The sequence below is a fragment of the Perissodus microlepis genome, chromosome 13 (genome assembly GCF_051167445.1).
Source record: "Perissodus microlepis isolate ML-2025 ecotype Zambia chromosome 13, ASM5116744v1, whole genome shotgun sequence".
NCBI classification, from domain to species: domain Eukaryota; kingdom Metazoa; phylum Chordata; class Actinopteri; order Cichliformes; family Cichlidae; genus Perissodus; species Perissodus microlepis.
In genome coordinates this window covers 16882375-16896024 of record NC_140473.1, presented here as the reverse complement: position 1 = coordinate 16896024, position 13650 = coordinate 16882375, and the positions used below count along the sequence as shown (strand labels likewise).

The window sequence follows — 13650 nt, the reverse complement described above, 5'->3', positions numbered from 1 at the left end:
GCTCTACATGGAGTGGAGTAGTCAACAGGTGTAGTTAATGAAGTTAACCAACTTATCTTGAAGAAGAAACCTTAAAGATAACAGGGGAAACTGGCAGACACCAGTAAAATTAAAGTGAGATAGTACTGTCTGATAACGGTTATCATAGGAAATGTGTGAATGTTCAACAGTAATATTCAAAAGTCTTGAGGAACGCATCAGTTTTAAAAATATTTTGCTTCCAACAACTTTATACATTTTAAAAAGGTCTTAAGCATTAGTTCGCCAGGTTTACTAAAATCTTTGACATCGTTCAAGCATAAGAAAGGCACTTAACAGAGGGACAAACCTTTAGTTGAACCTACAAAAAAAAAGTTACCATAGTTCGAAGGGCATAAAACTGTATTTCTGTAACAACAAGATGATTCCCAAAGAGCTATTAGCCAAATTCCTGGCGTAGCACAGCGTGTCGTGAAGTGTGGCCTTAAAAAAATTTAAAATCTGGAAAAGTAACAGGCCGGAAAAAGCTGCAGCAGATGAACAGCATCTGAAAGACCTGAGAGACCTTCAATTAGTTATTAATCAGTCAGCGACTTCATTTTTCAGCATGACAATGATCCCAAACACATCGCCAATACAGAAAAAGCATACTATTCCACACAATGGAGCACTCCATCAATCATTCATGGATTGGCCTCCCCAGATACTGGACTTCAACTTTGCTGAAGCAGTTTGGGATCATTTTGACAGAGAACATAATAAAAAAGCAGCCAACAACCAAAGAAGAGCTTTGAACTACTTAAAGAAATGACAAGAAAGTTTGGTAAGAGCTCAGGCTGTGTTTAAGTTTAAAAGTGGCCACACCAAAAATTGACTTTGAAGCTTGTTAGAAATGTACAAACTGTTTTTGCTTATATATATCATATTTCCATGTGTGTTTGCATCAGTTTCCCTGGAAAAATATGAAGAAATGAGGAGAGGCTCAATACTTTTACGCAGCACTGTACATCATAATAAAACTCTCATTGGAACCAACTTATCTTGTGTGTGTCTGAACCTAAAGCCAACATTAGACAAGGTGTAAACTGGCGGTTCAAAGTGTGATGATTCACATGAAGTGAATGCGTCACGAAGCAGATGTGTCACCTTTTCCTACACATGTGAGAAGTTTGCCTTCAGGCCATCCAACTCCCAAATAAGCTTTCCTAGGAACAGTAAACATGGAAAAAAACCAAACCACAGTTGTTTCCAAATGCTAGCCGAAGTGCAACTGAAACCTTAAAGTATAGTGAAGCAAGACGTCTAAAATAAAATTTAACACTGATTTTTTTCCTTTTTTTTTTTTTAAAAAACAAAAAAAACAAAACAAAACCACAAAACACAGAGGACACAAATCTCTACTTTCTCAGAGCGAAACTTGTCCGTTCACCCACCACAACCAGCTGAAGGCCGGTTACTGACTCCTGAAGGCCTTTTACGTCCAGCTTTTAAGTGTTTCTGTGGCATTTTTTCCAGATTTCCCACCAAAGTCACAAACATATGACACAAACAGCATGACTGATCAGTTGCAGTGATGGTCCTAGAATAACATTATGCCATCAGAGAAACAGCAAATACCAAAACGGGGGATATTGTGATGCTATAGGTCATCATTCTCACCCCCATATCTACTACATACACTGCAGCATACAGTTTAAGCAGCTAGAAAATCCAATGAGGACGTCAAAACTGTAAACTTGGAGAAATAACTGAAAATTAAAAATTTAAAGCTTTTGAACTGTAATTCCAGTTTCCTGTGAACGCTGCATTTAGGCACACTCAGAAACCCTTTTTTATACCCTGACTTACATAGTGCAAAGTTTGAATTTGGGACACAAAAACTGACTTACTATTGAAGCACATAAGCGAGTGCGTGTACGTGTATGTATGATGTAAAACAAAAGGCGTGCACCAGTCAATCATTGGACAATTTTAATTCAAAGAAACTTTTATACAATTTTAGCATGTTAATTTAATAAATATGGTTTACTTTCATTTGTGCAACAGTTTACAGTAATTATGATCCAACAGGCTACAAGCAAATCCACTTAACAATGTAAATGACTTCAATAACCCCTGCACTGTTAAAAGTAAAATGAATATTTACATTGGTAAAACTACAAAAATTACACGCTTTCCTTGTGAGTGGCTCAGACATCTGTCTATGAGAAGGCCATCGGGTTTCTCAAAATATTTAAGAAAAAGAAAACGATTGGGACAGAGGAAGCTAATCTTAGTAGCTTTGCGTACCGACAACAATGCTCTTACTTTTCAGCACGACTACCCGGCCGCCTCTCACCACTGTAAAGATTCTAGTAAGACAATGTCAGCAGTGAACTCAAAGCTTCTCACAGTTCTACAGGAAGTCAATCTACACCGAGGCGCAGAGAGGTTCCCTGATGAGGTCTGCTGCCCACTACACGTAAGGCATTTTTTGATTCTCTTGGTTTGCTGCAGAAATGTGGTCAAATTTGAGTGGGCTCCGACCGATTTCTTCTAATTAGATTCAAGTACTGACGAACCTGAGAAAACCAAGAGAATAAATCACAGTTATACAGCCATTCATATCACAGGATAATCACTTCAATGTTATATATATTTAAGTTTCTTAAAAATATAATTCATTATCACTATTATTCAGTAACATTCACCATGAGTGGAAAGGTTAAATTATACAGATAATTTTGCATGTTTTCACCAAACCAGCTACTGTTACTTTACACCTGGTCACGGTTTTTGAATTGTAGTTCCTACTTTAAAAGGTGGAAAGTTAATTTATAGAGATGTTTCCTTAGCTCAATATGGCTAAACAATCACAGTCAAAGACAGATTTCTTTCATTTACTGCAGGAGCTTTTTTTAACCATGCAGAAAAACTGTGACACATTGTTTAAATTGCACTTGTTTTCCTCATATTAAGACATCTTAGGGAATAAAGGGGTAGTTAAACTTCTTTACACTGACAGGAAGAAGAGTGTCACTCATCCGGCCCACTTAAAATCAAAGTGGGCTGTCTGTGGCCTGCGATGTAAATTGAGTTTGACGTCCCTGCTCTTGAATATCTAGTATCAGTCCCTGACACAGCTCGATTATCAAGCCACGCAAAAACAAGATGTTCTGACTGATTCTTGTAAGATATTAAAAATAAATTTAAAACAGCATTCTGAGTGGCTGGAGTAATGGGGGATGTGTCAGATAAAACATGCAAAAACTCTGAATTCTTTCCAGTCCATATACGGCATCCTGTAGCACTCATACTGTATGCCACAGACAGCAACGTACCCATATGTGCAGAAGTGTTTTCTAGCCATCCAATATGACTTGAATCTCAGATAGTCTGGAACAGCTGGGAGTCCCCATCCTCTGTGCTCTCTGGTACAACTCAGAATCCCCGAAGTAACGAGCACGATACAGTAAGCCTTCCTCTGAAAGTACAAGAAGAGAATTTGTCAGTACAATTCACATTAACTGGTTCAAAATCAGTCAGAACTTAAGTGTTAAACATAGAATAAAATATGGATTTAGGCTCCTGGTTTGAAGTGCGAAGCCAACTCCCAACAGCCAGCAGGGGGAGCTTTCCTCCAGGTCTGGTTCTGCTCTGTCATCCCAGTAAATACTTTCCTGATGACTTGATTACCTCAATTGTTAGGCTAAAATCTAACTGAATAAATCCTGAAGTTCATTTTGTAAACTATGATCCCATTCGGAGTTAAAAAGGATAATACAGGATCGTATAGTGTCCTTGGTTTCACACGGGATGCGCCCGGTTTCAAAACACCAAGGCAGCAATAACAGCTCAACCCAAGGCTGCAAAACAGGAATCCTCCGACCTCCAGGTGACATCATGGTGGCTACATCTATTTTTTATACTGGTGTTAAATTGCTCAGTTGGACGTTGTTTTAAAGAACTTGGGATGTTAACCAAACAAGCTCAAGCACTACAAGGTGACATAAAATATTCAATGAAGAAAAGAAAATGAAATGTAAACAATAAGAGTTAATCTTTAAAGCCAAATTTGAAGAAAAAAAAGAATAATTCCACCCTAAAAATGTGAAAATCTTCCAGTTTTCTTCTTGTTTTGCATCAGATCTTGAATCAAATAATTACTTCAAATATTTAAACTCCGGCAATGTAAAACTCAATAATAATCATAGCTAATGCTGTAAACTCACTCTGCTGCTTCTCCTTCCAACAGTTGTTTCTTAGATTGGAGATGTAGTCTTCTTCTACACTTCTCTCCACAGTCTTCAGCATATTTCCAGAATATTCCTCATTGAAACGTTCTCCCACATAAAAAGGCACCTTCAGGCTTGATGTATGCCTTTTGTGGATATGTCCTGCTGACCTGGTATAGAAAAATGTATAACTGAGGGTGTGACAGATGTTCAGACACTTTTGCACAACCTCATTAACCAATGCACCACTTACGGGCGGTAGCTAAGGCTGTATGGAGGCTGGGTGACCATCATCTGACTGAGAGCTGAAACAATGATGAGGATTAAGATGGGCATCAGCTGGACAAACAGAGCCAGACCTCCCTGTGAAGAGAGAAAAAAACAAAAATGGACTGATTAGTTTTTAACCACAGATCAGACACTAAATCAGGTGGTATAAATACCAAGTGTATTGAAGGTCGTACAAGGTTTAAGCTTGTACTCACATCTCTCTGTTGTTCTCGTCTTTCTTGCCTATTATGGTGTGCAAAGTGCATTCTTCCATTTCTGTAAACATGTACGTTACCTGCAAAATTTGAACACATCATGATTATGAAACTGCACCTCTTGGATATGTAAAATTCAGTCCAAAGCATACTCAAACTTTCTGCCTAATCACTTATGGCATTCTCATGCTCAACCACAGAGAAGGATGTTCTGTTATTTTTAACAAAAATTGGTCCAAGGAATCATGTTATTTGGTGAAACCAGTCTGGTGTTCATGACACCATCTCTCCTAATTATACTGCAACACAACTTGAGCAACAATTACAGAGAAAGTCAGAGAAAGCATCTCTTCAGCAATCAACTACCACATAACTAAACATTACAGAGGAACCGACCACATTTATGGAGAAGTGATGAATCAGTAGCGGTAGCTTGTTGGCAGTCTGCGGGCAGTTATGGAAGCCCGCTACCTGCAGAAAGCGTCTGTTGACAGATGAGGGCAGTGTCAAAAATATGTGGTACAACCGGTCTGGGGGCTACTCTTGCTTGTGCTCTTCTTGGTCTGTAAGCAAGCTGAAGTAATAACACACAAAGAGCTGATGTGAATCTGAGTGTCCACTGGAGCTGCTGTTTGTGCTTTTTGTGCAGTGCTTTGTGGCCTTTGATGGCTTTTTTGCAATTCCCATTCCTCATGAATGCTGCCGTCTCCCCCTTCCTTGTTACAGCCCACTCAACACAGCGTCATTGACATCAAGCACAGTGAAGTTGGGATTTTGGAGAACTAAACATGAACACGTCTGTCCTGTTTTTTTTAAAAAAAAAAAAAACCTTCCCAGGAGGGTCTCTGAAGGCAAAAACCTCCCCAAACTCTTCATATGCTAAATGATGAAGCAGCAGTGCTATAAAGATGTACCCAGGTCCGTTTGTGCTGGTGTCAGCCTGCATTTTCTTGTTGTGGAGGATGAAAATGATGCATGGTCAACAAATGCGTAAATTCACACAATAAGCTGGTTTGCAGGTTCCTCCTTCACTGCTTCCATACAGACACTTTGGTGGTAAGGACAGACAATGGTGAAGGCGACATGATCCTCGATGATTACCAAGAGTTTTTCAAACCTTTCAACTCATTTCTAACACATGTAAGCATCTAAAACCAGCTGATTATGCTGGCTTTCAGTCTGGAGTGATTATCTTTCTGCATTTAGAAAGGTAATCTGGGAAGCTGCTTTGTAAAACTGCCAGATGTGAAGGAAGATTACATATTATGGTTATGTAATAACCACTAGCTGACTCTCGTGTTGTGCAGAATTTCTAAGATCCCTTGCTTGCTTTGATAAGAGTGTATCAAAACACGCCAAATATCTTTACTGGGATGTTATTATTCCTTTGAGCTCTACTTACTTGTTGGAAAGCCTCCACCAAAGAACATGTTAAAGAGGTCCTCGGGTGAGATATCTGCTTCAAACTCATGATGGTGTCTGTGTCTGCTCGGGTGCGTTCTCTCCTCGCCATACTGGTCGTACTGCCTTCGTTTCTCAGCGTTACTCAGAACAGCATATGCATTACCAATAGCTGCAAGACACACAGAAGATCACCACCGTTATACACTTTCTAAATCTTTGTGTCCATGTCTTTCCCATAAATAACTTTTAATTTACCTTTAAATGCTTCTGTGGCTCCTGGTGCGTGATTTTTATCTGGGTGAAATTTCAGAGCGAGCTTTCTGTAAGCCTTTTTAAGGTCCTCCTCAGAGGCAGTCTTTTCCACTCCTAGGATTTGATAGTAATCTTTACAGCTCTTAATCCTGCAGGAAAAAAATGATACAGCAGAGATTGTTAGCAGACTACACATGATAAATAAAATAAAACACTATAAACACAATATGTAGTTAGAGCTACAGAGATGTGACTCTGAGTCTTACACTATGTGGATTTTATGATGCTTATTTTTTTAATTTCCACAAATAATAATAAAAAAATATATATTTACAACATTCACATCCCCAGTTTGAGCTCTCTCTCTCTTCAGATCTAACTACTTTAACTTTACATGAACCATCATTTCTACCTGCTTTGCCATCTTTAGGGACCGATATTGACACCGGTGCAACTACTGACATTGCTTATGGGTCCGATACTTTTATCACTTCTCTTATTGATTCTAGATCAATTTTCTGTAGAGGGGGGAAACAGATTTGCACATCACTTGGGTGTGTAGAAGACGTCTGTTTGACGTCACTGTTTTGCAACTGTAAAAAAAAAACAAAACATGTCAGCATTGATAAAAGGAACTAATAAGTCTGGAGCCATGTGATATAGATGGATTAGATAATATGGTCATCACATCCCAGTAGTAATGATATCTTGTCATCCTAAACCTAAACCTGTTGACCTATTGGTCAACTAAATCTGCTGGACTGAGTGATGTGTGAAATACAGTCACTGCACACTTTATGAGGGCCACCTTGCTGAATGGGATGTCTTTTTGCCTTCAGAGGTGCCTTAATTCTTTTACGGCATGGGTTCAACAAAGTATTGGAAAACATTCCTCATGATTTTGTTCCATATTTACATGACAGCATCAAAGTTGCTGCAGATCTGCTGGCTGTACATCCATGATGTGACTCTCCCGTTTCTCCGCATCCCAAAAGTGCTCTATCGGATAGAGAGCTGGCGATCATTTGAGTACAGTGAACTCACTGTGAGACTACTTTGAGATGATGTGAGCTTTGTGGTCTGAGGTCATAAAAGCATGGGCATGGTTAGCAACAACACTCAGGCAGGGTGTGGCATTTAAAGGATGCTCAATTGGTTCGAAGGAGGCCAGAGCATGCCATGAAAATATCCCCCACAATGAAGAGCCTGAACTGTTGATACAAGGCAGGTTAAATCCATGCAGTTTATGCCAAATTTTGACCCTAGCATCCAAATGCTGAGATTCATCACACCAAACAGCATTTTTACCAATTTTCTTCTGGCCAATTTTGGTGAGCCTGTGTGAATCTTGGCCTCAGTTTGCTGTTCTTAGCTGACAGGAGTGACACCTCGATGGTTTCGGTTGGATGCGTTCTGCCTATAGAAATGCTCTTCATCATACCTTGATTTTAATGAGAGGTTATTTGAGTTACTGCTGGAAGAAGTCTAGCCAATCTCAATCACACTCAAGCTCAGCGGATCGGCAGTTTCTGAAGTACTGAGACCAGCCTGCCTGGCACCTAAAACCACTCCACATTCAAAGTCCCTTGAACCACACCTCTTCCCCTGCTCAGGTTGCACTTAAAGGGGTCGTCTTGGACATGTCTACATAACTAAATGCACTAGGTTGCTGCCATGTCATTGGCTGTTGAAATCCTTGCATTTGCCAGCAAGTGTACCTAATAAACTGGTCAGGTAGCGTATATTCACTATAATCACACTGACTTTTTGATAAACGTCAAGTGATATCGACGTCAGCCAGCTCTACCAGCATTTTCACTGCAACAAAGGGAGAACATAAACGCGAACTGACTTTTTAACGGCCTCCAGCTGCTCGGCTGTGTAGGACTTTCCCGAGTCCGCCGTCGCTTGTGCGGACACTTCGGGCTCCTCTCTGCCGCCGCGGTGTCTCATAGCGGGTCCTTCTCCGTTCACATGACTGCCGTTCTCCTCCGGAGGCTTTCCATTCTGCGCTAAAGACTCCAGTAAGTCTGTAAAAAGACAGAGGAGACATTATCGACGGTTGCCACCTGAGTTCACGTTTCCTATGTCGTTAATCCTACCACGGTTAGCTACTTGTTAGCATCCCAGCTGCTGTGAAGACCACCCTATAAGGGATAAAACTGCGAATACCGACTAATCGTCCACTATGTTGAAGAAACCAAACGTATTAGAGAAACGCGACTCTAGGCTGAAAAACTACAAATACCAGTGTCAGCTAGCAGCTGGTGTAACGTTAATGCTAGCGTTAGCTGCTTCGGTTTCACAGCGACGGCCTAGCACCCATGATTTAAAAACCCCAATCACTTCCCAAACAGGCGTTTATTCGACGTACTTTTGGCTTGCTCTGTCGGAAACAGGCGTTGTGCCTTCTCCAGGAACTTTCTGGCTTTATCCGGCTGGTTGTTACTGACTGCATTTAGGGCTATTTTAATGCACCGCTCCGCTTCGTCCTTGTTTGAGTCCATCGCGACACAGCGGAAATGTTTACTTGCCCTGGGACGCAGGGGGATGTCGACAGCAAGCTTATCTGTCCGGTAAATAAGACGTCAGAGGAGTTTCTTTGAACCTCCAGCATGTGCTTCATGAACACCCGGTAAAGTCTTTTGCCGTGTACACCTTATATGTTACAATGCGCTAATCCTCCTGCAGGACCCTCAGCCATAGTAGCAAGTTTTTCAAAAGTAGAAAATGGCCTTGGTAGCTGCACGCAGCAAGTCAGTTATATTTGTCAAACGTGACCTTTTGCGTTACTTGAGGAAAACTTTTCCGCGGTTTCTAGCGAATGACACTATTGTAACCGAACAGGGGAACCCACCATCAAAGAAGCGATGGAGGAAAGGTAAGGAGAAGAAACCACCCTCATGGACTGATGATGTGTCGTGGGAGGAGAGGCTGGCAGATGTGGTCACCCCTCTGTGGAGGCTGAGTTATGATAAGCAGCTTGAGCTCAAGCTACAGAATCAGGAGAAGATCCTGTCTCAGCTCTCTGGGCATCTTTCTGGTGACTCACCTGTCAGGGATAAACTCAGCTTTCCTGTGTTGCCTGTTCTGCCCTCACCAGTGAGAGATGGCTACCGCAACAAGTCCACATTTTCAGTCAACAGAGGAGTGGATGGCAATCCGAAGACGGTTGGATTTTATGTGGGCACAGGCAGGAAGGGGAACATCGTCTGTGTCAGCGGAGACCACCTGCTCAACATGCCACAGAAGCACAAACTGGTGGCCAGGTGCTACCAAGACTTCATCCGCCTGTCCTCACTGGAGCCCTGCCTGCTGTTCCACACCGGGGGTCACTGGAGAGAGATCACAGTGAGGACCAATAAAGAGGGCTGCACCATGGCCATCGTGTACTTTCACCCACAGAGCCTCGCCCCAGCAGAAGTGGCCGTCCATAAGGCGGAATTGGTGGATTACTTCAAGCAGGGTCCTGGATCGGTCTGTCAGCTGGACTCACTGTACTTCCAGGAGAGCAGCATGACTCGGTGCACCCATGAGCAATCTCCCTACCAGCTTCTGCATGGTCAGCCACACATATATGAGGAGGTAACCTCACAGAGATTTAATAATCCCTTGTCCAGCTGCACAGACATTGTTCAAGTGCTTGCTCTCATGAAAAATTTCATGTACATTTTAATAGGAAACAAAAATAGATAAATGTGCGCGTTTAAACACTTAAATTTAAATAAAGTGTTGGAAATCTGTTATTCTTTTATTCTCTTGGCTATATAATGGCTTAACATGATCCATTCCCGCACAAAAGAATTGGAGAATATTGGAAAAACATTACTGAAAGCTGGTGTCAGTTGCCTCATGCAGAGCTGCGCATCATTCAGTACTTGCGCGTTTATAACCACACGAGTTTATGTTTGTGCATATTTCAGTAAGTCGCTGCACATATTTTCCTAGCAAAATATGAAGAAATTAGGGTTGGCTCGAGACTTTTGCACGGTAATGTATACTAAGGCTATTTAGAATAAATACAGATGGATCTAAGGACATGTAAATGAGGCATGTAAGAGCATTATTTGTAATAGCAAAGTTATCATAGCAAGGCAATAGGGATAAGCATAAGGGAAGAAATAATATTTTTGAGGTTAAGAATAGGCCATGCAGGAAATTCAGCTTATTTACAGCTGTGGAAGTACTGGGAAAACCCCCCACAAGATACATCATGGAAGCAGTGGAACATGTATGACTAAAATGTAAGTCGGCCATTCCCAAAGCCAAGAGTACTGTGTCTCATAAACACCAGAAAATCCAACGGAGCCCATCAAGCCCTGAATCTTCGCCCCAAATTAAAATACAAGAGAAAGAGATGTATTTCCTTGACAACTTTATTAAATAACATAAACAACACAGACTGTTGTCTATAAATTCCTAATGTTACGCAGTCATACACAAGGTGTTAAGGCCGGTGTGTGACCCGACTGCCACTGGAAGACAGAAATGTCAATACAAGAGCTGTAACTTTAGGTCAGAGTAATGACTAATATCACAACTTAACCACCTAATATTACCAGTTTTGTTTCACTTTTTATATAAATAAGTATATTTTCATACATTTGTAATAAACTTAGTATACTTGAACATACTAAAACTGAGTTTCTGTTATTACCGTGGCCCACCTGCAGTATCTTCGTGGCCCACCAGGGGGAACTGTCTCTTTAAAAAAGACAGGAGTCATTATTCAAGCTTAGCAATGAAATATAAAACTGTGTGTTTTTGTGTGTACAGCCATTGCTCCCTTTCATTGCATCCCTTGCAGGCTTACATTTTGGAGTCTTGTACCACTACTTTAGCCAAGCAGGTGGGAGTAAAACACCTTCATGTTGGTTGTCAGCTGCCATAAAACAATAACATTAGCTTTACTTATAAAACCATCCTTATAAACATTGAATTTATGTAGGCAATAGAGAAGAGTGGGTAGCTACTGTTTAATGTGTTTTTACCTTATGATTGTTTTTTTTTCATTGCTCATCTGTCATCTTGTGATTCTCAGATACTGGGCTTCAAGTTCCGCATCTCGGCCGACGCCTTTTTCCAGGTGAACCAGGCAGCTGCTGAAGTCCTCTATGCCACAGTGAGAGACCTTTGTGTCCCAAACACTGAGCAGGATGGAGGGCAAACAAAAGCCGGCGGCACTCTTCTAGATGTGTGCTGTGGGACGGGTGCCATGGGAATCACTATTTCTCCCAGAGTGGACAAAATTATCGGTATAGAGCTCATAGAACAGGCAGTGGAAGACGCTAAACACAACGCAGCTCTCAATAATGTGTTAAACTGTGAGTTTATATCTGGGAAGGCAGAAGCTGTGCTTCCTGGCCTTATATCTCAGCTGAGCTTCGCAGGCAGAGGCCTTACAGTCGTGGTAAATCCTGCTCGAGCCGGCCTCCACCACAGGGTTGTCCGAGCTTTGCGAAACCAACCGGCTATCCGCAGGCTGGTCTACGTTTCTTGTAAACCAGACGGAGAAGCTATGAGGAACTTCAAGGAACTTTGCTGTGATCCTAACTCACAGAAGAAACTCACAGGAGAAGCATTTTCACCAACTCTGGCTGTGCCCGTTGACATGTTCCCACATACTCCTCATTGTGAAGTGGTGATACTTTTCGAGAGGTAGCAAATAGTTTTTGTTCAAAGGTTGGCCTTAACCCTGAAAGCTTGTAAGCAGAGGAATAATGATGTACTGTATTCTAGATGATAAAATAAATCGTTGCGCATCCTATACTCATGTTTGACCTACGTGTTCTCACTTGTTTGCTTTCAGGACTCCGTACTACCAGTGCAACAAGTTACTGTTCAGATTATTAATCAGCTAATGTGCCATTGTTTTGGAGTAATTATTGGTTTATAAAATATTAGAAAGATGAATATCCAACAGTCAGTCTCAGGATATATTCACGTTAAATACTGAAAACTAAAAAATGGAAAAATCCTAATTTTAATGGTGATCGACATTGTTGATTTCACACTATCAGACTAAGCAGACCTAGAGTGACGTAAAACACCTCTAAATACAGCACTGGGGGGTTTATTACTCTGCTCTGACAGATTGTGCTTTACCAAAGTCTTTATAGGAGGAGGTCTTGCAGCTCTCCTGACAGGCATCTGGGCCCTTTTATTATCACTGTTCATATAGACAAAAGACCACCTTCTGTTGCGTGTTTCCATTTGCAGCCTAACAGCCATACTCGCATCAGAAGCTGAACTTTTGCTTCAAGAAACAACCAAATATTTACTTGTTCTGTTCCTAGTTGGTGTCCAGCTCAATATAGACCAAAAGACACACATAATCTCAATTGATACTGTGCCATGTTACAAATATTGGTATCAATTGGACATCAAGTACAGAACATGCAGTGCCAGTATTGCCAATATCAGTACTGATACTTTGAAACTATAAAAGCATCAGTATCACTGATACTATTGTAATGTAGGGGAGAGCAATGTGTCATCGTCACGATGAATCATCAATTTGCACATTCTTATGCATTTTAGTGACAGTAAATCACTATGATTTTTAAAAAAAAAACGTTCCAAAATAATTAATCAATGCAGCAAAGTACACTTTCCAGGTTTTCATGTATTTTGAAACTGTTTTTTTGTAGACCTCAAATGCAAATGTCCATGTCTTTGAAGCACTTTTAATCAACTTCTGTTAATGTGTTCTACAGCCTATAAAGTAGATGTGATAATGAGCACAAAAAGGTTCAGACATTTTTCATAGTGCATGTTTGAGGTACCCCCCCCCCCCCCCCCCCCAATTAATTAATTAATTCCATTAATTAATTAATGGAAAGTAACACACATACAGTAACACACACAAATCCATGGACTTTGGTATTTACTCAAATAAATAAAGTAATACCTTTCAATCCTTTAATTTCATGAGCAGCATCAAGACAGTTAAACATCTGGCAGACTGATCTGGTCAGATAAGTAGCAGAGGGGGTTGTTATAACAGTAGAACGGCAACAATGAGATAACCCCCAAAACAGGTATGGTTTTACAGGTGGAAATTATATGTGCTGACATTTTTTTAAATTTTTTTTAACTAGTATTGCATTTTGACTATGATCAGTGTGGTAACATGAGGTGAAACTTAGACCCTGCATTAGGGGTGAAAAGCTCCAGGCCTCAAGGGCCGGTGTCCGGCAGGTTTTAGATATCACCCTGGGTTAACACACCTGAATTAGTTCATTACCAGGCCTCTGGAGAATCTCAAAACATTTTGAGGAGATAATTTAGCCATTTAAATCAGCTGTGTTGGATCA

General features: G+C 40.9%; 2 protein-coding genes across 2 annotated transcripts; one reads left to right on the top strand and one right to left on the bottom strand.

Moving 5' to 3' along the window:
- Positions 1-1936: 1936 nt before the first annotated feature.
- On the bottom strand, positions 1937-8876 carry dnajb12a (DnaJ heat shock protein family (Hsp40) member B12a). The gene is made up of 9 exons (XM_084948100.1): positions 8709-8876; positions 8187-8364; positions 6338-6483; positions 6081-6251; positions 4679-4758; positions 4447-4556; positions 4191-4363; positions 3300-3442; positions 1937-2540 (listed from the first exon to the last, which is right to left on the bottom strand). The coding sequence occupies exons 1-8, from the start codon at positions 8839-8841 to the stop codon at positions 3321-3323; spliced, it is 1113 nt and encodes a 370-aa protein (XP_084804226.1). The 5' UTR covers positions 8842-8876; the 3' UTR covers positions 1937-2540; positions 3300-3320.
- A 30-nt stretch (positions 8877-8906) lies between these two features.
- Positions 8907-12109, top strand: trmt2b (tRNA methyltransferase 2B). The gene is made up of 2 exons (XM_084948099.1): positions 8907-9919; positions 11376-12109. The coding sequence occupies exons 1-2, from the start codon at positions 9065-9067 to the stop codon at positions 11994-11996; spliced, it is 1476 nt and encodes a 491-aa protein (XP_084804225.1). The 5' UTR covers positions 8907-9064; the 3' UTR covers positions 11997-12109.
- Positions 12110-13650: the final 1541 nt, after the last annotated feature.

Coding starts and splice junctions, on each gene's coding strand:
- dnajb12a (XM_084948100.1), bottom strand. CDS start 8,841: ATGGACTCAAACAAGGACGAAGCGGAGCGGTGCATTAAAATAGCCCTA. Junction 4,759..6,080: donor TGGTGGAGGCTTTCCAACAA/GTAAGTAGAGCT, acceptor CAAATTTTGCAG/GTAACGTACATGTTTACAGA. Junction 4,557..4,678: donor GACGAGAACAACAGAGAGAT/GTGAGTACAAGC, acceptor CTCTCTTCACAG/GGAGGTCTGGCTCTGTTTGT.
- trmt2b (XM_084948099.1), top strand. CDS start 9,065: ATGGCCTTGGTAGCTGCACGCAGCAAGTCAGTTATATTTGTCAAACGT. Junction 9,920..11,375: donor AGCCACACATATATGAGGAG/GTAACCTCACAG, acceptor TGTGATTCTCAG/ATACTGGGCTTCAAGTTCCG.